General features: G+C 34.9%; 2 protein-coding genes and 1 long non-coding RNA gene across 7 annotated transcripts; 1 reads left to right on the forward strand and 2 right to left on the reverse strand.

Annotated features, from left to right (window-relative positions):
• Positions 1–4,792: 4,792 nt before the first annotated feature.
• Positions 4,793–6,206, forward strand: LOC138189357 (glutaredoxin 3-like). Of its 2 annotated transcripts, XM_069131421.1 has the most exons (3): positions 4,793–4,919; positions 5,269–5,905; positions 5,985–6,206. In XM_069131421.1, exons 1-2 carry the CDS (start codon positions 4,870–4,872, stop codon positions 5,891–5,893), a joined length of 675 nt encoding a protein of 224 aa, XP_068987522.1. In that variant the 5' UTR covers positions 4,793–4,869; the 3' UTR covers positions 5,894–5,905; positions 5,985–6,206. The 2 variants fall into 2 exon arrangements, with proteins under 2 accessions (XP_068987522.1, XP_068987521.1); XM_069131420.1 differs by having other exon boundaries at positions 5,269–6,206.
• LOC138189355 (RRP12-like protein) lies at positions 6,019–8,883 on the reverse strand. 4 transcript variants are annotated; one of them, XM_069131419.1, is made up of 10 exons: positions 8,747–8,883; positions 8,536–8,659; positions 8,150–8,447; positions 7,912–8,069; positions 7,557–7,819; positions 7,320–7,483; positions 7,065–7,250; positions 6,913–6,960; positions 6,621–6,777; positions 6,019–6,549 (listed from the first exon to the last, which is right to left on the reverse strand). In XM_069131419.1, exons 4-10 carry the CDS (start codon positions 7,948–7,950, stop codon positions 6,459–6,461), a joined length of 948 nt encoding a protein of 315 aa, XP_068987520.1. In that variant the 5' UTR covers positions 7,951–8,069; positions 8,150–8,447; positions 8,536–8,659; positions 8,747–8,883; the 3' UTR covers positions 6,019–6,458. The 4 variants fall into 4 exon arrangements, with proteins under 4 accessions (XP_068987520.1, XP_068987519.1, XP_068987518.1 ...); XM_069131418.1 differs by having other exon boundaries at positions 6,621–6,780; XM_069131417.1 differs by having other exon boundaries at positions 6,850–6,960.
• A 10,855-nt stretch (positions 8,884–19,738) lies between these two features.
• On the reverse strand, positions 19,739–21,036 carry LOC138189358 (uncharacterized). Its single transcript, XR_011176030.1, has 3 exons — positions 20,860–21,036; positions 20,611–20,738; positions 19,739–19,915 (listed from the first exon to the last, which is right to left on the reverse strand). It is a non-coding gene; the product is annotated as an uncharacterized LOC138189358 (long non-coding RNA).
• Between the last annotated feature and the right edge of the window lie 241 nt (positions 21,037–21,277).

Here is a 21,277-nt window from a genome sequence, read left to right on the forward strand (position 1 = left end):
GTCTATTAGGTCGTGCCCTGCTGCTTTCTTGAGATTTAGGCGACTGATTGATTCTATAATCTCTGCAGAAGTGAAGGGTTCAATAGAAGAAGACATTTGGAAGGGGGAGTGCAGGTATTCAGTAATGTCCGCGGCAACTTTGGAGGAATGGGGTTTAAATACTTTAAACAAATATTTAGCAAACAGTTTGGCTTTTTCTATAGGGTTACGCGCCCATCCACCTTGCGGACGGCGGATTGGAGGGATTATTTGCGGGGGGCGCGTGAATTTTCTGGAAGCCTTCCATAGTGAGTAGTTGGAGTCAGCTGTGGGGGACAAATAGACGAGATATTTATGAAAACAGTAATTTTTGTAATTTTTGATGATTTTGGTTAGCTTTCTAGTTGCGTTGTTTAGTTCGCGTTTGTCATCCAGTGTTTTATGGGTCTGCCATACTCTTCTTAGTCTACGTTTTTCTGCTATTTTTTTTTTAATATGTAATAGGGATATTCACGTTTTGTTACGTCGCCTAAAACATCTGCGCTGCAGCTCTCGCGACCGGGCAGCCGATGGCCTGCGTAACGTCATTTCGACCCTCAATAAACCTGAGGACCAACCATAACTTTCTCTTTCATTGTGTACACATGTATCTTCATTCAATCCGTCGTCCTGAAAGCTTTCTTAAGGCTAAAAATATTTGCGACGCACATCTGGTTTTTAGAGAGGTCCTTGGGTTTATTAGGCGCAATTAAAAACACGGAGAAAGCGGGTACGCGCCCATTAGGAAAAATCGAACATCTGTCGAATAGAACAGGCTGGGTTTTCCCATGCACAAGGTCACTCACGAACCACGTTGGTCGGAGGCTTCCTACTCATCACTTCTCCTACGACCACAGGAGAGTCAAGTCGCATACTTCTCCTACGACTCTGGGAGAGTCAAGTCGCAGACTTCTCCTGCTACATCAGGAAGGTCAAGTCAACTTATTTCGTCAACATCGCTAGGTCAAATCAACTTACTTCTTCTACATACTACAACGTCGAAGTCTAGCATCAAAATCTAGTGTCTATCAAGTATCCTCTAGTGCTACGTCCACTAATATACGAAATTCGATTGTACGAACCTTGCTCTATTAGTCATATCTATCTCATATTCGTGCGACAAGTGGTTATCGACGATTTGTATCTACTCAACAGTGTAGTCTAAGTGTTGGAAATATATATTTTATAATTCTGTGAATCACAGTGTTATATAAACTTAATCACCCCTATTATCTTAACGGAAATCAGGGGATCGATCAACTCGTGGTGTCGATTAGTATAATCGTAACGGGAATTTACGACTCCCGTTGACGTCTCTCCTCGCGATTGCGTCTCCCCGCGATTGGTCGAAATAACACGTTTGCTGATAGAAGTCTTAGTAGGTGTGGAGAAGCGGAGAGCGTTTATCATGCTCACATTTAAGTATTCCGTGGCTGCTTCGATATCTTCATTAGTTTTTAGTGAAGTTAAAGCTGAAGTTGAGTGATTAAAGACTTCTCTAAAGAGCTGCCAGTTGGTGAGTTTGTTATGAATAAAGCCATTAGGTGTATTCTCGATAATTGTTGAACTGACTGTTGCTAACACGGGGGAGTGATCAGAAGAGAGATCAGCCGAGGAGTTGATTTGGACGTATCTTGGCGAGATATTTTTTGTTATGAAGAAGTCAAGTAGGTCAGGTATTTTGTTAGTGTCAGTGGGCCAGTGTGTGAGTTCGTATGTGGTGAGGTAGTTGAGATTATTAGTTATTATGCTGTTTAAGAGATTTTTGCCTCTTACTGTGACCAGTCTGCTGCCCCATTGGGTATGTTTGGCGTTATAGTCTCCTCCAGCTATGAATCTACTGCCCAGGATGTCAAGGAAGTTATCAAAGTCTTCTTTGGCGATGGAGTGTCTGGAAGGGCAGTATACTGCTGAAGTGATGATTGTACCATGGCAGTCTTCTATTGCTACGTTTGTTGCTTGGAGGTAGTCTTTCTGGAATGATGGAAGTTCGTAATGCTTAAGGCTGGATTTGATTATGATTCCGGTGCCGCCGTGGGCCTTTCCACTGGGATGTTGGGTATGGTAGAAGTTATAACCATTTATTTTCAGATAGTTTTTGTCGGTGAAGTGGGTTTCAGATACGAACATTACGTCGATTTGCTGCAGTTTAAGGAAGAGTTCTAGTTCAAATTTGTATTGAGCTAGACCGTTGGCATTCCAAAGAGCTATGCGTCTTGGTTTTATTTTGCGTCGGGGCGTATTAATTTATCCATAATGAGTGTCCAATAGTGATAGCAAATTATTTATTTGTTCAGATTGTTTTTCTATTAGCTTTTCAAGTCTAGAGACGTTGTCTGTGTTTGGTGAATTGGGGACACTATTTTGAGAATGGTCCCTGTGGCTATTCGGATTATTTTGGTTTCCCTGTACTGCTTGGGCATAGGAGATTGAAGTAGTGGTGAATTTAGGAGGACTGGGTATTTGATTGGTTAAGGAGATTGAAGTAGTAGTGAATTTAGGAGGACTGGGTATTTGATTGGTTACCTCTTTTGCTCTGGGTTTAGGGTACTTATTTATGTACAGGGTTTTGTAGGCTGAGCAGCCTTTGTAGTTAGCAGGATGGTCACCTTGACAGTGGATGCACCTCGCTGGGATTTCCGGTGATTTAGTGCATTGGTCAGTGGTGTACCTGCACATTTAACGCAGCGGAAGGTATGGTTGCAGTATTTCTGCGTATGACCGTACCTTTGGCACCTTTTACATTGCACTATCTCTTTTTTAACAAGCGGTGGTTCGAATTTTACTATTGACTTCATTAGACGACTGATGTTGTATATTTCCTTATTGTTAGGCTTTTGTTTTATGCCAATAAAAAATAAGGATAACGGGTCTTTCGAGACTCTATGCCTTATGTTACTAACGTTGATAACTGCGTGGCCGTGTTTTAAGAGTTCGAATTTGAGTTCATCTATGTCTGCTGAGTGGTGGATGTTGCGTAGAACCACTCGGAAAGGTCTTTCGTGTTTGAGCTGGTATGTATGAAAGTTGGCGTTCATGATCTTTAGTAGTTTGGTGAGTCTTCTATATGCATCAGGGTTTGTCGGCAGGATTTTTACTTTGTTATTGTTAGTTTTTAGGTTGTAGTCCTCTTTAGAGATATCTCTCTCTCTCTCTATGGACTTAATCATCGTTTGTATGTCGATGACATCATCAACAAATATTGGTGGGGCGGGGAATTTCTTTGGGCGTGTTGGTTTGTTGGTGGGTCTGCAATTTCCATGGAGTTGTTTGTGTATTCCAATATGACGTATCTGTTGTATGTGTTTACTTTGTTTGTTGTCTGTTCGTTCTGGATGGCGTTTGTGTTTGTTTTTGATGCTTCTATTTTTCGCTTCTTAAAGTTTTTGGCGTCATTGGTACGGGGGATTTTTGCCACGGAGGAGGTAGCGCGGAGCAATTATGGATTTGCTCAGGAGAGTGTAACACCAATCTCATCCCAACCATAAGATATCGACCCCGAGTCTTAGACACATCACCACCTTATCATCATAGCGTACACCAAGGCTGTGACGCAGCTTAGTCCACATCACAGATAAAGGGTTCGACCCTTGACCTTCGAACACTTCTCCGACTACACAGAAGCTATGAGACACCTTAGTCTACATCATAGATAAGACATCGACCCCCGACCTTCGAACACTTCTCCACATCACAACCCACACCTAGCCCCTCAACATCTTAAAACCAAAATATATATAAACCGAGACTTCACCCAGCTCGGGCAGTTCTAGTTCTTGTTCTTGTTCTAGTGGCTGTACTCATACTACCTCTTTTCTCCGGTTCAGTGTCAGCTCTGTAAGTGTTGAGATTTATAATAAAGCTTTATAAAAGAAAACTAGTAGTTGGGTTACGACTCAAACTCCTTACTACATTCCAAGTACCCATTTTACGTGACAAGAGCCTGGTCGTGATTCCTGGGCCATCATCGAGTTAGTTAATTCAAATTGAATAACTAGTCGAGAGGCTATGAGGCTAGTATTCGGGTAGAGGTTAGGAGCGTAGAATTTTTTTTCTAAAAGATAGGAACACTTGGCTGTGTTCACTTTCGACGGATGGGCGACACGTGTTGTTTTACGAACTTCATAGAGCACTAGACACACGTCTGCACGCTTCGGCACTCAATAGCGAACTCAAGTTCACAATATGTAATACTTTTGTCTTTTCGTTCCATTTTCATTAAAAAAATGTTATATCTTTTACATTGGATTAAATGTTTTCTAAATTGTTTAAATTTAAATAATATGTGCTTTTTTTTATTGACGATTCAAACAAAAATTAGTGTACATACATATAATTTCCTTAACAACATTTCAATTTATTTTATTCGTCAAATAACAGAGAAATAGCAACGATAATTAAGCCATAAATTAGTATTGTTCACAAATTATTAAAATAATTTAATGAAGTTTGTTGTAGAATACCATGTGTAGTAGAACTATTCTACTATAGAATGTAGGGGATTGGCGAACTACTGCACAGCCGCGGTAGTTTCTCATTTGTGAATATAAAACGTTTATAAGAGCGATGTTAAAAGTTGCGTAGAAGTTGTCGTAGTGGGGCCCGGTGTATCGCTTACACCGGTTCCCGGGCCCCTCTCGATCGCAGCCGGAACGGTCAGCGTGGAGGTTTTAGTCGGTTGGAGTCCGGCACTACCACGCCGCTTTTCCCCAGAAGCGACCTGGTGTCCGTGCAGATTTCCTCCACGTTAATAATAAAAAAAAAAGTTGTCGTAGTGAATAAACGAATTTGCAAAATATTTCTTGTTAATATTATCACGTGTTTATCAATTACACAAAGTAAAGTGACAGGATGTCTACCACTAATCTTAATTCTGAACAAGAATACAAGAATTACCTCAAGTGAGTAATTCTAAATAATAAGTAATTCAGTTTCTAGAAACAATATAACCTACTCGATGAATATCATTCATTGTTTAACATATTATTGTATAAAAAATTCAGTTAATCTCAATTCAATTTGACTCGAAATATTGTTCAAAGTAGCGAAAGAAAATATTTTTTATTTTTATTTTTATGATGAAATAGATTAAATATTGCAATATAACAAAAGATAACTACGACTTTATATTATTTTCGTTCGATGTGAAAAAGTTCACAATTCACAATTTTTTATCGATGTAATTCTGTGATAAACTAAGGAAGTAGCTAAGTAGGTGATTTTCAAGGTCATGTTCGTTTGTCGTGTCAGGTCACAAGATCTTTCTGTCATTCATTTCTACGCATTCTGGGCCGATCAGTGTTCGCAAATAAATGATGTGATCGAAGAAATGAGCAAACTGGCCGAGTATCAGGGGGTTAGGTTCGCCAAGATTGAAGCTGAAAAAATACCTGATGTACCCTTGAAAGCTGGTATCAGTGCAGTACCAACAGTTGTTCTCACAAAAAATAACACCATAGTCGATAGAATCGATGGAGCTAATCCTGCAGTTATAACGGAGAAAATTAAGCGACAATTATTGACCGATAAAGATTCTATTTCGTTTGATATATGTAAACCTAAAGAAAAACTCGAAGAAAGACTAAAGAAATTAATAAATCAAGCGCCCTGTATGATTTTCATGAAAGGATCTCCTACCACTCCACGTTGCAGATTTTCTAGAACAATAGTCTCTATTTTAGACTCTTGTAAGACAGATTACCAGACGTTTAATATTTTACAAGATAATGATGTTAGAGAAGGACTTAAAAAATTTAGTGATTGGCCAACGTATCCTCAATTATATGTGAATGGAGAACTCATTGGAGGATTAGATATTGTAAAAGAAATGAACGAATCTGGACAGCTGGAAAGAATGTTGCCTAAGAAGAGCTAATGCAAAAGAAACGTGAGTTTCTGTTTACATAAATATTTAAATACTTTTAGCTTAATAGAAGTGCTTAATTATAGGATCTAATTAATTCTAGGATACAATTAAGGATCATATAATTAATTTCTTAAAAAAAAAAAAGACCAGTCCCTATATTAATATAATTATTTGTAAGTTATTTTGTATCAGTTGTAAGGATTTCAATATTTGTTCTATGGAAATATGCAATAAATTAAACCATCTGTGTAAAAGGATCTTTTTGTAAGCGCTAATTTGTAGTCAACAGATTGCACAAGACAAATAAATAGTAATATAGGAATTCTTTTGCTCTATAACAAAGTCACTTTATTTTCAAACAATATGTCAATTTCTCAAGTGTTTACCTGTTAATATATTAATCCACGTATGTTATAAATCGTCACAGATTTTTAATTCAATGTCATTTCTTGTACATCTTTATATTATATATTTTATGTATGTACAAATTTATAGCCAGTGAAACCTAATCACAATTAGAGACTCATACCACAAAAGCATAGTTTTTGAACATTTTTTTATGGTAATTTATACATTAGTTTTTCCTTTGCTTCATTCCAATTTTCGCACCTTTCTTCGCTCCTTTAATAATGTTTTGAAATTTACTCGCATTTTGCTTCTTTTTTCTAAAGATAAAAATGAATCAATTCAATGCTTATCTTCAATTTAAATCAAAATTCATGTTATCATTATTTACCTTTTGTTTAATGCTGCTCTTGACAGAGGTACATAAGCATATGGATCTGGTTTTCCTTTCCTTTTAACATCACCTCCAGCCTTTGATGCTTTATATTCCGCTCCTGGTATATATTCTGTTCTTGATTTTTTCAATGGTCGATGTATTCCAGACCCTCCTGCTATGGATACCAAAATTGTTATTAAACAACAGACCAAAATTTACTATAGATTATACATTACTATTATACCTTGATACTTCAATGTGGATCCACTCCTTACGCTAATGTTATCATAACTATCGCTATATTTACGTTTTTTATCCATTGCTTGCGACATGGCTACAGACTGAACATCATCTTCTGATCATGTAACATAAAAATTCATTGGCTTCGTTCACTTGTTTCTTTGAATTACTTTACATTTTACTACAATTCCTAACCCCAAATCTAACCCTAATTCTTACCATAATCGTCTTCTGAATCACTGTGCAACAAAATAGCAGATTTCTTCTTTCTCTTGGGTTCTGGTTCATTATCTTTCTCATTATCTACTGTGATAATAAGACGGCCATCAGACGTAGTCTTAAATTCACGATCTTTCCGTTTTATAGCCGCTATTTTTGAATTTATAGCGACTGTAGGTTGCGTTGCTAAAAAATTATTTTGTGAATTTAATTCCAACTTCGACTAATCGAATTTTGAAAAATATCTAGACTTACTTGATATATTTCGAGCAGCCGCAGGATCAACGAGATCAACGATCTCTTCATTCTCATAAATCCAGGCTTCCTTTCGCGATGTTCTTTTCTTCCTTTTCCTTGACTCTTCATTGTCCATATCTTCAACGAACTCATCATCGCTATCCGCCAATATTTCTTCCATACTGAATTTTAATAAAGATTATAGAGTTCTTTCGGTTTAAGAAAAATATCGATTAAAGTAAAATACAAAGTTACCTTTTAGGTTTTCTCTTTGCATTGAATTCAGTATCCTCGTCATTTTCTTGTTTTTTCAATTTCCTCAATTCTCTTTTCTTTTTCTTCGCCTCTTCTGCCTTATTCATATTTCTTAATCTCTTATGTAACATCGCATTAGAAACTGGAATCATGCCAGAAATTGTTTCCATTCCGTATTTTCTTATTAACTTTACGAGAATATCTCGTACTTTTTGTCTGAAATGCCTATGGCAGTCATCGTTCATTGCACATAAAGCGTCTATCTGCAAATTCATTAATTCGTTTTTTTATTGAGCTATATGGGATTTCGTTACTAACCTTTTATTGTTATTAATTGAACGCCTTTGTTACTAACCAACAATTTTAAATTCAAAGCAGCAATCTGAGATGGCATCACAGTAATATAGACTTTGATATATGCCAATGCAGCTTCTGCAATTTCTCTTGTCGGACTTGTAACAAAAATACAAGCTTGTCACAAGATTTCTTTAACTGTCTCTATACCTAAAGATCCTGTTGTAATATTTTTAATATGCTATTATTTATTTTCATACGAAATATTTATTTTAACTTTAGTTTGAAATAAACTGTACCGTTGTAATGATAAGTGATAGAAGAAAGTGCCAGCAAGGATGCGGTACAATACTTTTGTACATTTTCTATCGCACCACTCAAACCAACCATGAGCATATTAACATAATCTTTAAGATGTGTAGGATTTCCTAAAAATTTCTCGGCAATAGTGTTTAAAAGTTGATATGCAGAAGTTCGACATTTCGTATTTAAATCTTTTAAATAGATTACTGCTTCGGGCACAATGGCTTCTAAGAACTTAGTTTTCTCAAGTTGTGGATGAATTTTGATCAGATGAATTAAGCATCTTAATCGTGCCTAATTAAAAAAAATGAGTAAGGCTTATTTGTTAAAATTTTCATAAGAAATTGATATTATAGAGCAATGTTTGTAAGTTAGCACTTACTCCTCTGCTTGGTTTTGCGACTTCAGTAGCCGAGGATATTAATAATTTTTGTATCTCGCGTCTGTATTAAACTACAAACTCTTTACACGTTTCCTTCTCACTGCCACATATCTCTTCTAAAAACCTGAAAGAACATACAAGTAAAAAATAATTTTTGTTTTTGCAGAAAAGATAATTAAAATATTTAATTCCAAATATATTAAAAAGTTACCTATATGCTTTCTTCTGTTCCTTGGTTTTAGAAATTTCTTTAAGAAGTGGTACACACATATCGTAAAACGTCTTTAATCTATTAATGTCAGTATAATTAATAAATAATCTTATTATATCGTGAATACTTTCTTTGAAAAAATCATCGATATCAGGTTATTTCAACTTAAATAACGCACGATCGAATAATTCGTGTACCAATTCCTTATCCGTAATTGTAAGATACACTTGTAATTGTACAAAATATTAGTTAATCTCTTTAAAGAAAATTACTTCTTCTATTCACAAATTACTCTTATTGTATCATATGTAGCGAAGCGTTGTCCTTCTTCGTCAGTACCAAGTGGCTTAGTAGTGTATAGATTTAAAAACAATGGTAAATAATTCTTTGCAAATCTAGCTAGTTCGTGTATATCTTCTTTTTTGTCGTCTTCGACTGCTTTCGTTATTAATCTTCGTAAGGCAGACATTATCGACATCCTTAAATTCTTTCTCTCATTTAAATTTGTTCCTAACAGTTTAGCTATATTCTAAACAAGATAAAAGTTATCTCATGGATACTTGATACTATATCTTTTATATTTATCTCTGATATATACCTTGAAATTATCTTTCACATCGGTAGCGTTGTTGCATATACTTGGTAAAATAGCCCGGACTTGGCAAACGAGAAATTCGTAAGTTTTTCCGCCTACAGGTTCGGTTGCTTTTTTTCTAAAATTGAGTATAATTATCATTAAAAATATCAATATAAGATAATTTATACTCTTATAATAAAGATAGATTAAAATACTTACTCGCACAATGCAACGATAGGTAGCAATGTTTCCATGAAGAAAGTAAGTGACCCACCTAGCACACAATCTTTCAATAATGGTAGTAGCCAAGTTCTTTTTAAATTAATCGCATTGTCCGATACCTATAAAATAGATTTATATTACTGTAGTTATAAAATAAAGTTTTTCTTTCTAAGCATAATCCGGTTCATATAGAATTACTTGCTTTCAATGGAATCAAATTTAATACTGTCTCCGGTCCTAGCACTCTTATCGCAGCTCCAATAGCGTACTCAGCGTCATTTTTCGACGCAAAATTGTAAGAATCACGTAACTCAGCAAGACTTTTTAATATCTCTATTAATTGCGGACTTCTCGCTTTACCAGTTACCTGTAATAAAAGGGAACGTTGAATTGTACAACACTGACAAAAGGGTAAGAAGCAGAAAATCGATATTACCTGAAACAGTAGGGCTATTAAATGAAGAATATGATACCAAGCTTCCAAATATTGATAACCTAATGCTTGATGGATCATAAAAGTTATCTGATTGACAGTGTCCTTATATCTAAAAGTTTGATATAAATGATGATATATAAATAATAGATACAAAGAATAATAATTAAATCTAATCTTACGTTTTCATTGATTCTTCGGTTTCACATATTTTACCGACACAATCTTGTAATAAAATTTTTATCGTGTGCGAAGAACCAGACATAACTTCCGATTTGTCCGAAAGCCACAATTGCATGCATCTGTCTAAAATTCTTGGTAAAGGAACTGCGCATAAATTTAATGAATTGCTATAAAGGAAAAATACATTCAGCAATTACTATCTCTTCAATAAAATTGGATATAAGGAGTTTAAATATAAAAGTTTGTTTACTGCGCTAAATTTAAATACGCTTCTTGCATTACGGTTAGCCACGCTAAGGTTGGTTGTGTATCAGTTGCCGGAGGTTGATAATCATATAAGGCAGTAATGATTTGCCCATTTCTTTGTACTGGTAGAATAGCTTCTGATGGTCGAGAAACGAACAAACCATGAAAGGTTTGTAGACAACATGAAGTTACTAACACATTTTTCATAGTCATAAGCTTCAATAAAGATTCACTGATAGTCTGGAAAACAAAAGTTCGTAATAAAAGTTGTATAATATAAATATATGTATTTCCTTAACAAATGTTGACAAATACCTTCACATGAATCATTGGTAAATGATGGAAAATGTCTTTTAGTAGTGTAAGGAAATGAAGAACATTTGTAATACCATCGTACTCGGAGTCAAGTTGACCAATACAGAATTTTGCAATGTATGGAGTAGCTGGATGATATCGCGGTGGGTTTTCACCTTACATGATATCACCTCCTATAATTATTAACATTGTAACATTAAAGTTTATCAAAAATTGATTTATTTGAAATTTACTTGAATAATTCCTTCATTCAAATTTGTGCTACCGTTTAATATGGCACATATTCCATGTTGTGCTGATTTTCTCAATTGTGGTTTACAATGTATACTAAATGACAAAATAGCCTCTAACACTTGCATCGTACATGAACTAGACCACGTGGCTGCTTCTTGTGCTCGAAGGAGCACAGATAAACAATGAATACACTGTGAAAAATGAAAAATATAGATAGTATGCCTTGGTGTAATATTTGAAATCATATAAAGAAATAGAATGAAAAACGATTTACATGTCGAAGTATTTTAAGTACTCTTCCGACGATGCATATCTGTTGGAATACAACGATATCAATCGCATGCAGATAAGGTGGTTGATCGTATGGATTCTTCCCTTCGTTGTCCAACGCTATCCCCACTAGTGCGTTCGTGAGATGTACCATGGCGGCTGGCACGTGCATGCTCTTTCGAGAATTTGGCGGAAGAAGCTTAAGGATATGGATGGAGCATTCTCGATGGGCACGTCGAGAAGCTACTAGAAGGTTCTGTAGCACATGTGACGCCACACAGACACTCACACAGGTCACACTCATTACTGCATACAGAGTGGAGTTCTAAACCTTTTTAAGGACCATGGGTCACTAAGCAAGCCAGTCTGTGAACAACTAGCCAACTGTCAACATTCATAACGCTTACTTGTATTTTACTTGTAACTTTGTTTAATAAAAATCATAAAGTATTGTTTCAATACACACATTGTGTCTTCCACAGTTTATTAATCTTAATTTCAAGATTAAATTCTAACAATATCTAACAAGGATACGTAAGAAAATTCCACTTGCAGCTCCAAATTGGGTATTTAAAACATTTTTGGGACAGTTTTTAGGCCCATGCCTAATAACTAGAGCGTGGCTGCGATTGACGTATCCGATTCAATCGCTTCCAAAGTGCTCATCTAAGATATGAATATTTATAATTAGTTTGTGCATACCTTTGTTAACCCTTTCAAAAATTGATTTATTTGAAATTTACTTGAATAATTTCTTCATTCAAATTTGTGCTACCGCTTAATATGGCACATATTCCATGTTGTGCTGATTTTCTCAATTGTGGTTTACAATGTATACTAAATGACAAAATAGTCTCTAACACTTGCATCGTACATGAACTAGACCATGTGGCTGCTACTTGTGCCCGAAGGAGCACAGATAAACAATGAATACACTGTGAAAAATGAAAAATATAGATAGTATGCCTTGGTGTAATATTTAAAATCATATAAAGAAATAGAATGAAAAACGATTTACATGGCGAAGTATTATGTACTCTTCCGACGATGCATATCTAACAAGGATACGTAAGAAAATTCCACTTGCAGCTCCAAATTGGATATTTAGAATATTTTTTGGGACAGTTTTTAGGCCCATGCCTAATAACGAGAGCGTGGCTGCGATTGACGTATCCGATTCAATCGCTTCCATAGTGCTCATCTAAGATATGAATATTTATAATTAGTTTGTGCATACCTTTGTTAACCCTTTCAAAAATTGATTTATTTGAAATTTACTTGAATAATTTCTTCATTCAAATTTGTGCTACCGCTTAATATGGCACATATTCCATGTTGTGCTGATTTTCTCAATTGTGGTTTACAATGTATACTAAATGACAAAATAGTCTCTAACACTTGCATCGTACATGAACTAGACCATGTGGCTGCTACTTGTGCCCGAAGGAGCACAGATAAACAATGAATACACTGTGAAAAATGAAAAATATAGATAGTATGCCTTGGTGTAATATTTAAAATCATATAAAGAAATAGAATGAAAAACGATTTACATGGCGAAGTATTATGTACTCTTCCGACGATGCATATCTAACAAGGATACGTAAGAAAATTCCACTTGCAGCTCCGAATTGGATATTTAGAATATTTTTTGGGACAGTTTTTAGGCCCATGCCTAATAACGAGAGCGTGGCTGCGATTGACGTATCCGATTCAATCGCTTCCAAAGTGCTCATCTAAGATATGAATATTTATAATTAGTTTGTGCATACCTTTGTTAACCCTTTCAAAAATTGATTTATTTGAAATTTACTTGAATAATTTCTTCATTCAAATTTGTGCTACCGCTTAATATGGCACATATTCCATGTTGTGCTGATTTTCTCAATTGTGGTTTACAATGTATACTAAATGACAAAATAGTCTCTAACACTTGCATCGTACATGAACTAGACCATGTGGCTGCTACTTGTGCCCGAAGGAGCACAGATAAACAATGAATACACTGTGAAAAATGAAAAATATACACAGTATGCCTTGGTGTAATATTTAAAATCATATAAAGAAATAGAATGAAAAACGATTTACATGGCGAAGTATTATGTACTCTTCCGACGATGCATATCTAACAAGGATACGTAAGAAAATTCCACTTGCAGCTCCAAATTGGATATTTAGAATATTTTTTGGGACAGTTTTTAGGCCCATGCCTAATAACGAGAGCGTGGCTGCGATTGACGTATCCGATTCAATCGCTTCCATAGTGCTCATCTAAGATATGAATATTTATAATTAGTTTGTGCATACCTTTGTTAACCCTTTCAAAAATTGATTTATTTGAAATTTACTTGAATAATTTCTTCATTCAAATTTGTGCTACCGCTTAATATGGCACATATTCCATGTTGTGCTGATTTTCTCAATTGTGGTTTACAATGTATACTAAATGACAAAATAGTCTCTAACACTTGCATCGTACATGAACTAGACCATGTGGCTGCTACTTGTGCCCGAAGGAGCACAGATAAACAATGAATACACTGTGAAAAATGAAAAATATAGATAGTATGCCTTGGTGTAATATTTAAAATCATATAAAGAAATAGAATGAAAAACGATTTACATGGCGAAGTATTATGTACTCTTCCGACGATGCATATCTAACAAGGATACGTAAGAAAATTCCACTTGCAGCTCCGAATTGGATATTTAGAATATTTTTTGGGACAGTTTTTAGGCCCATGCCTAATAACGAGAGCGTGGCTGCGATTGACGTATCCGATTCAATCGCTTCCAAAGTGCTCATCTAAGATATGAATATTTATAATTAGTTTGTGCATACCTTTGTTAACCCTTTCAAAAATTGATTTATTTGAAATTTACTTGAATAATTTCTTCATTCAAATTTGTGCTACCGCTTAATATGGCACATATTCCATGTTGTGCTGATTTTCTCAATTGTGGTTTACAATGTATACTAAATGACAAAATAGTCTCTAACACTTGCATCGTACATGAACTAGACCATGTGGCTGCTACTTGTGCCCGAAGGAGCACAGATAAACAATGAATACACTGTGAAAAATGAAAAATATACACAGTATGCCTTGGTGTAATATTTAAAATCATATAAAGAAATAGAATGAAAAACGATTTACATGGCGAAGTATTATGTACTCTTCCGACGATGCATATCTAACAAGGATACGTAAGAAAATTCCACTTGCAGCTCCAAATTGGATATTTAGAATATTTTTTGGGACAGTTTTTAGGCCCATGCCTAATAACGAGAGCGTGGCTGCGATTGACGTATCCGATTCAATCGCTTCCATAGTGCTCATCTAAGATATGAATATTTATAATTAGTTTGTGCATACCTTTGTTAACCCTTTCAAAAATTGATTTATTTGAAATTTACTTGAATAATTTCTTCATTCAAATTTGTGCTACCGCTTAATATGGCACATATTCCATGTTGTGCTGATTTTCTCAATTGTGGTTTACAATGTATACTAAATGACAAAATAGTCTCTAACACTTGCATCGTACATGAACTAGACGATGTGGCTGCTACTTGTGCCCGAAGGAGCACAGATAAACAATGAATACACTGTGAAAAATGAAAAATATAGATAGTATGCCTTGGTGTAATATTTAAAATCATATAAAGAAATAGAATGAAAAACGATTTACATGGCGAAGTATTATGTACTCTTCCGACGATGCATATCTAACAAGGATACGTAAGAAAATTCCACTTGCAGCTCCAAATTGGATATTTAGAATATTTTTTGGGACAGTTTTAGGCCCATGCCTAATAACGACAGCGTGGCTGCGATTGACGTATCCGATTCAATCGCTTCCAAAGTGCTCATCTAAGATATGAATATTTATAATTAGTTTGTGCATACCTTTGTTAACCCTTTCAAAAATTGATTTATTTGAAATTTACTTGAATAATTTCTTCATTCAAATTTGTGCTACCGCTTAATATGGCACATATTCCATGTTGTGCTGATTTTCTCAATTGTGGTTTACAATGTATACTAAATGACAAAATAGTCTCTAACACTTGCATCGTACATGAACTAGACCATGTGGCTGCTACTTGTGCCCGAAGGAGCACAGATAAACAATGAATACACTGTGAAAAATGAAAAATATAGATAGTATGCCTTGGTGTAATATTTAAAGTCATATAAAGAAATAGAATGAAAAACGATTTACATGGCGAAGTATTATGTACTCTTCCGACGATGCATATCTAACAAGGATACGTAAGAAAATTCCACTTGCAGCTCCGAATTGGATATTTAGAATATTTTTTGGGACAGTTTTTAGGCCCATGCCTAATAACGAGAGCGTGGCTGCGATTGACGTATCCGATTCAATCGCTTCCAAAGTGCTCATCTAAGATATGAATGATTTATAATTAGTTTGTGCATACCTTTGTTAACCCTTTCAAAAATTGATTTATTTGAAATTTACTTGAATAATTTCTTCATTCAAATTTGTGCTACCGCTTAATATGGCACATATTCCATGTTGTGCTGATTTTCTCAATTGTGGTTTACAATGTATACTAAATGACAAAATAGTCTCTAACACTTGCATCGTACATGAACTAGACCATGTGGCTGCTACTTGTGCCCGAAGGAGCACAGATAAACAATGAATACACTGTGAAAAATGAAAAATATAGATAGTATGCCTTGGTGTAATATTTAAAATCATATAAAGAAATAGAATGAAAAACGATTTACATGGCGAAGTATTATGTACTCTTCCGACGATGCATATCTAACAAGGATACGTAAGAAAATTCCACTTGCAGCTCCGAATTGGATATTTAGAATATTTTTTGGGACAGTTTTTAGGCCCATGCCTAATAACGAGAGCGTGGCTGCGATTGACGTATCCGATTCAATCGCTTCCAAAGTGCTCATCTAAGATATGAATATTTATAATTAGTTTGTGCATACCTTTGTTAACCCTTTCAAAAATTGATTTATTTGAAATTTACTTGAATAATTTCTTCATTCAAATTTGTGCTACCGCTTAATATGGCACATATTCCATGTTGTGCTGATTTTCTCAATTGTGGTTTACAATGTATACTAAATGACAAAATAGTCTCTAACACTTGCATCGTACATGAACTAGACCATGTGGCTGCTACTTGTGCCCGAAGGAGCACAGATAAACAATGAATACACTGTGAAAAATGAAAAATATACACAGTATGCCTTGGTGTAATATTTAAAATCATATAAAGAAATAGAATGAAAAACGATTTACATGGCGAAGTATTATGTACTCTTCCGACGATGCATATCTAACAAGGATACGTAAGAAAATTCCACTTGCAGCTCCAAATTGGATATTTAGAATATTTTTTGGGACAGTTTTTAGGCCCATGCCTAATAACGACAGCGTGGCTGCGATTGACGTATCCGATTCAATCGCTTCCAAAGTGCTCATCTAAGATATGAATATTTATAATTAGTTTGTGCATACCTTTGTTAACCCTTTCAAAAATTGATTTATTTGAAATTTACTTGAATAATTTCTTCATTCAAATTTGTGCTACCGCTTAATATGGCACATATTCCATGTTGTGCTGATTTTCTCAATTGTGGTTTACAATGTATACTAAATGACAAAATAGTCTCTAACACTTGCATCGTACATGAACTAGACCATGTGGCTGCTACTTGTGCCCGAAGGAGCACAGATAAACAATGAATACACTGTGAAAAATGAAAAATATACACAGTATGCCTTGGTGTAATATTTAAAATCATATAAAGAAATAGAATGAAAAACGATTTACATGGCGAAGTATTATGTACTCTTCCGACGATGCATATCTAACAAGGATACGTAAGAAAATTCCACTTGCAGCTCCAATTGGATATTTAGAATATTTTTTGGGACAGTTTTTAGGCCCATGCCTAATAACGACAGCGTGGCTGCGATTGACGTATCCGATTCAATCGCTTCCAAAGTGCTCATCTAAGATATGAATATTTATAATTAGTTTGTGCATACCTTTGTTAACCCTTTCAAAAATTGATTTATTTGAAATTTACTTGAATAATTTCTTCATTCAAATTTGTGCTACCGCTTAATATGGCACATATTCCATGTTGTGCTGATTTTCTCAATTGTGGTTTACAATGTATACTAAATGACAAAATAGTCTCTAACACTTGCATCGTACATGAACTAGACCATGTGGCTGCTACTTGTGCCCGAAGGAGCACAGATAAACAATGAATACACTGTGAAAAATGAAAAATATAGATAGTATGCCTTGGTGTAATATTTAAAATCATATAAAGAAATAGAATGAAAAACGATTTACATGGCGAAGTATTATGTACTCTTCCGACGATGCATATCTAACAAGGATACGTAAGAAAATTCCACTTGCAGCTCCAAATTGGATATTTAGAATATTTTTTGGGACAGTTTTTAGGCCCATGCCTAATAACGAGAGCGTGGCTGCGATTGACGTATCCGATTCAATCGCTTCCATAGTGCTCATCTAAGATATGAATATTTATAATTAGTTTGTGCATACCTTTGTTAACCCTTTCAAAAATTGATTTATTTGAAATTTACTTGAATAATTTCTTCATTCAAATTTGTGCTACCGCTTAATATGGCACATATTCCATGTTGTGCTGATTTTCTCAATTGTGGTTTACAATGTATACTAAATGACAAAATAGTCTCTAACACTTGCATCGTACATGAACTAGACCATGTGGCTGCTACTTGTGCCCGAAGGAGCACAGATAAACAATGAATACACTGTGAAAAATGAAAAATATAGATAGTATGCCTTGGTGTAATATTTAAAATCATATAAAGAAATAGAATGAAAACGATTTACATGGCGAAGTATTATGTACTCTTCCGACGATGCATATCTAACAAGGATACGTAAGAAAATTCCACTTGCAGCTCCAAATTGGATATTTAGAATATTTTTTGGACAGTTTTTAGGCCCATGCCTAATAACGAGAGCGTGGCTGCGATTGACGTATCCGATTCAATCGCTTCCATAGTGCTCATCTAAGATATGAATATTTATAATTAGTTTGTGCATACCTTTGTTAACCCTTTCAAAAATTGATTTATTTGAAATTTACTTGAATAATTTCTTCATTCAAATTTGTGCTACCGCTTAATATGGCACATATTCCATGTTGTGCTGATTTTCTCAATTGTGGTTTACAATGTATACTAAATGACAAAATAGTCTCTAACACTTGCATCGTACATGAACTAGACCATGTGGCTGCTACTTGTGCCCGAAGGAGCACAGATAAACAATGAATACACTGTGAAAAATGAAAAATATAGATAGTATGCCTTGGTGTAATATTTAAAATCATATAAAGAAATAGAATGAAAAACGATTTACATGGCGAAGTATTATGTACTCTTCCGACGATGCATATCTAACAAGGATACGTAAGAAAATTCCACTTGCAGCTCCGAATTGGATATTTAGAATATTTTTTGGGACAGTTTTTAGGCCCATGCCTAATAACGAGAGCGTGGCTGCGATTGACGTATCCGATTCAATCGCTTCCAAAGTGCTCATCTAAGATATGAATATTTATAACTTAGTTTGTGCATACCTTTGTTAACCCTTTCAAAAATTGATTTATTTGAAATTTACTTGAATAATTTCTTCATTCAAATTTGTGCTACCGCTTAATATGGCACATATTCCATGTTGTGCTGATTTTCTCAATTGTGGTTTACAATGTATACTAAATGACAAAATAGTCTCTAACACTTGCATCGTACATGAACTAGACCATGTGGCTGCTACTTGTGCCCGAAGGAGCACAGATAAACAATGAATACACTGTGAAAAATGAAAAATATACACAGTATGCCTTGGTGTAATATTTAAAATCATATAAAGAAATAGAATGAAAAACGATTTACATGGCGAAGTATTATGTACTCTTCCGACGATGCATATCTAACAAGGATACGTAAGAAAATTCCACTTGCAGCTCCAAATTGGATATTTAGAATATTTTTTGGGACAGTTTTTAGGCCCATGCCTAATAACGACAGCGTGGCTGCGATTGACGTATCCGATTCAATCGCTTCCAAAGTGCTCATCTAAGATATGAATATTTATAATTAGTTTGTGCATACCTTTGTTAACCCTTTCAAAAATTGATTTATTTGAAATTTACTTGAATAATTTCTTCATTCAAATTTGTGCTACCGCTTAATATGGCACATATTCCATGTTGTGCTGATTTTCTCAATTGTGGTTTACAATGTATACTAAATGACAAAATAGTCTCTAACACTTGCATCGTACATGAACTAGACCATGTGGCTGCTACTTGTGCCCGAAGGAGCACAGATAAACAATGAATACACTGTGAAAAATGAAAAATATAGATAGTATGCCTTGGTGTAATATTTAAAATCATATAAAGAAATAGAATGAAAAACGATTTACATGGCGAAGTATTATGTACTCTTCCGACGATGCATATCTAACAAAGATACGTAAGAAAATTCCTCTTGCAGCTCCAAATTGGATATTTAAAACATTTTTTGGGACAGTTTTTAGGCTCATGTCTAATAACGAGAGCGTGGCTGCGATTGACGTATCCGATTCAATCGCTTCCAAAGTGCTCATCTAAGATATGAATATTTATAATTAGTTTGTGCATACCTTTGTTAACCCTTTGCGAACGAGTATCGGTATATAGCCGCCAGAGTCTGTTCACAGTTCCGGGTACTTATTTTGAGATGTCTGACGTACGTCTATTTTTCTGAGGGATAGTCTTATGCGTACTTACACATGGGTATAGTAAACTAAACAGTGCTATGTTTTTAATGGGAGAAAATTATAGATCTTTAGAAATCTTATGTTCCGTTTAACGTAAACTCGCGATGCAGGATGGTGACCGAGTGAGAACGAATTTCAGTCTTTCAATGGCATTACCAGACGAATCGGCAAGCTTTTTATAAATTTTATATATTTTTTATAATACCTTATATGTACACAATGCCTAAAAGATTCAGAAAAGGTTCGATATTGACAGTAGTGATGACGAATATTATTTTGAACGTAACAAGATAGAAGACAACAACAGTGCTTCAGACATTGGAAATGAATTCTGTTCAATTAGGACATGGCTCAGACATTTCAATATTTCTAGTGATAGTCACGGCGATGATGAACTAAATATAAACCCTCAACAACGCAATCGTTCAATGTGTATATTTTCTCAACTGTGTGTGCCAATACCTCTTATCCACAGCGACATCCGCTCGTCGAGCAGCCCCGTCCGCAAAGGGTTAAAAAGTGTTTTGTATAATAATACATACCAATGCAGCAAAATATTCTGTGCTAGACTCATTACCACCATGCTGTTTTATAATCACTGTTACAAGCGGACAACACAGCTAACATTTCCTTATGCAACAGTGATTTCGATTGAAAATGATTTAAAAACCTGTAAAATCATTATTCAATAATATTCAATTAATCGCTCAATTTAACATTTAATAATATCTTCGAATACATATTGCTGATATTTAAAGCTAAGTTTGATTTAAGTACGATTATGTACTAACCTACTAAATGATATATTTGAACAATTACTATAATTGGTAGCAAAGGTATCAGCAGTGTTTTCTGTACATGTTTCCCAAGAGTTACCTTCGCTATCAGGTGTTTCTACCTGTGATTCAATCCCTTGAATAGCATTGTGTTTTTTTTAATTTTCCTCTGTTATACCAGGCTTCGCAGGGGCTAAGAGAATTACAAAATTTAATATAATATCAAAGACAAAAGAAAATTCATAAAAAAATTCTAATCATTGATATTTGTAAGTTTATATCTGTTGAATCTCTAAAGAACATCCAGGATGCCTGTTCCCGATGCTTTTTAGTTTGTGGATTAGAACTGGAGCTCTGACCCTTCGGCCAACGTTTCGCCTTTTTTCGGCTATTTAACCGCGGTCCCAATTTACCCATCTTCTCCTACCTAATT

Source organism: Bombus flavifrons, unplaced genomic scaffold (assembly GCF_040668555.2).
Source record: "Bombus flavifrons isolate JBK064 unplaced genomic scaffold, iyBomFlav1_principal scaffold0026, whole genome shotgun sequence".
Taxonomy (NCBI): domain Eukaryota; kingdom Metazoa; phylum Arthropoda; class Insecta; order Hymenoptera; family Apidae; genus Bombus; species Bombus flavifrons.

Excerpts from the sequence above, each read along its gene's own strand:
- LOC138189357 (XM_069131420.1), top strand. The coding sequence starts at position 4,870 with ATGTCTACCACTAATCTTAATTCTGAACAAGAATACAAGAATTACCTC. Across the intron at positions 4,920-5,268 it reads GAATACAAGAATTACCTCAA|GTCACAAGATCTTTCTGTCA; the intron begins GTGAGTAATTCT and ends TTGTCGTGTCAG.
- LOC138189355 (XM_069131416.1), bottom strand. The coding sequence starts at position 7,950 with ATGCCATCTCAGATTGCTGCTTTGAATTTAAAATTGTTG. Across the intron at positions 7,251-7,319 it reads GGCTGCTCGAAATATATCAA|CAACGCAACCTACAGTCGCT; the intron begins GTAAGTCTAGAT and ends ATAATTTTTTAG. Across the intron at positions 6,781-6,849 it reads ATCCACATTGAAGTATCAAG|CAGGAGGGTCTGGAATACAT; the intron begins GTATAATAGTAA and ends TGGTATCCATAG.